The 1,075-nt window shown below is 30.8% G+C and overlaps 1 protein-coding gene across 1 annotated transcript in view; it reads right to left on the bottom strand.

The window, feature by feature from the left end:
* Window positions 1–1,075, bottom strand: part of RNF24 (ring finger protein 24) — an 80,536-nt gene that overhangs the window by 21,091 nt on the left and 58,370 nt on the right. The window contains exon 2 of the mRNA XM_012639259.1: window positions 96–245. Coding sequence (XP_012494713.1) covers window positions 96–238 — 143 coding nt within the window. The 5' untranslated portion in view covers window positions 239–245. The remainder of the gene's footprint in view (window positions 1–95; window positions 246–1,075) is intronic.

Genomic DNA, 1,075 nt, shown 5'->3' with positions numbered 1-1,075 from the left:
CATACTTATAACATTTTTTAAAAAATCTGAGGGTAGAAACTTGATTATTGATTGTTTCACATATTCTGAAGTAACAGAGAATGAAAATTGGTTACCTAATCAAGTAGCAACAGAAGAGTAAACTAAGGATGAAGACAAATATAGCAGTGCCAAAAACCACAATATATATGTTGAGAGGCAGATTCTGGAATCCAATATTAGGCATCCTGAAGTTGTAATGTGGGAAATCCGAGCTCATGGGTAAACTGTGGGGGAAGAAAAGAATGGAGAAAAATTAAGTATAAAGACTAGGAACCAAGATAGCATTGTTGTTGTACATGTATATAGAGGCTAAAAGTTTTCTATAGCTTGACCTTATGTGAAACAGATATGATAGACACAGTGTTAATATTCTTGCCATTTGTTCATTCATCATGCCAAATACTTACGGAGTATGATGTACCTCACACTATTCCAAGGTTGGAGATGCTACCTAAAAAGTTTTGCAGGTTGCATTCATTCCCTAAAAGGCATTTCATTGAATAAATGCCCGTAATTAATAAACATATGAAAATGTTCAACCTCAAAGAAGTGCAAAAAGAAAAAAAAGTTTTAAGATTTTTCAAACTCTTTAACTTAATAACTCAACCCTTAAAGTAGCAATACTTGAAATGGTAAAATATAAGAAATAACTTAGCTATCTCACAAGGAAATAGTGATTAAACAATTACATAAACTCATATGTTACAATATTAAAGGGTCATGAAAATGTGTTTTTAGTTGATTTTAATGTCACAAGAAATATAAAGATATGTGGGAAAAATTAAGCAGGATATAATAGCATATAAAATATGATCCCAATTTTATAAATCTGTAAATATGTATAGGTACGTGTATGTGTGTGTATACATACATATATGGCAGAAAAAGGCCTGAAAGCCAACACATCAAAATGTTAACAGTGGCTGTGGTTTACTAGTCATTTTGATTATCTTTTTTTTTTTTTGTTAAGCCCCTCTATTAAATCAGGCCCTATTCTAAGAATTTTACTGGTATTATTTTATTTAATCCTCACATCAAATTTCTATGGTAGGTA

Source organism: Propithecus coquereli, unplaced genomic scaffold (genome assembly GCF_000956105.1).
Source record: "Propithecus coquereli isolate 6110/MARCELLA unplaced genomic scaffold, Pcoq_1.0 Scaffold139, whole genome shotgun sequence".
NCBI lineage: Eukaryota > Metazoa > Chordata > Mammalia > Primates > Indriidae > Propithecus > Propithecus coquereli.
Note: the sequence above shows the minus strand (reverse complement) of the source record. Positions and strands in the feature narration are given on the sequence as shown.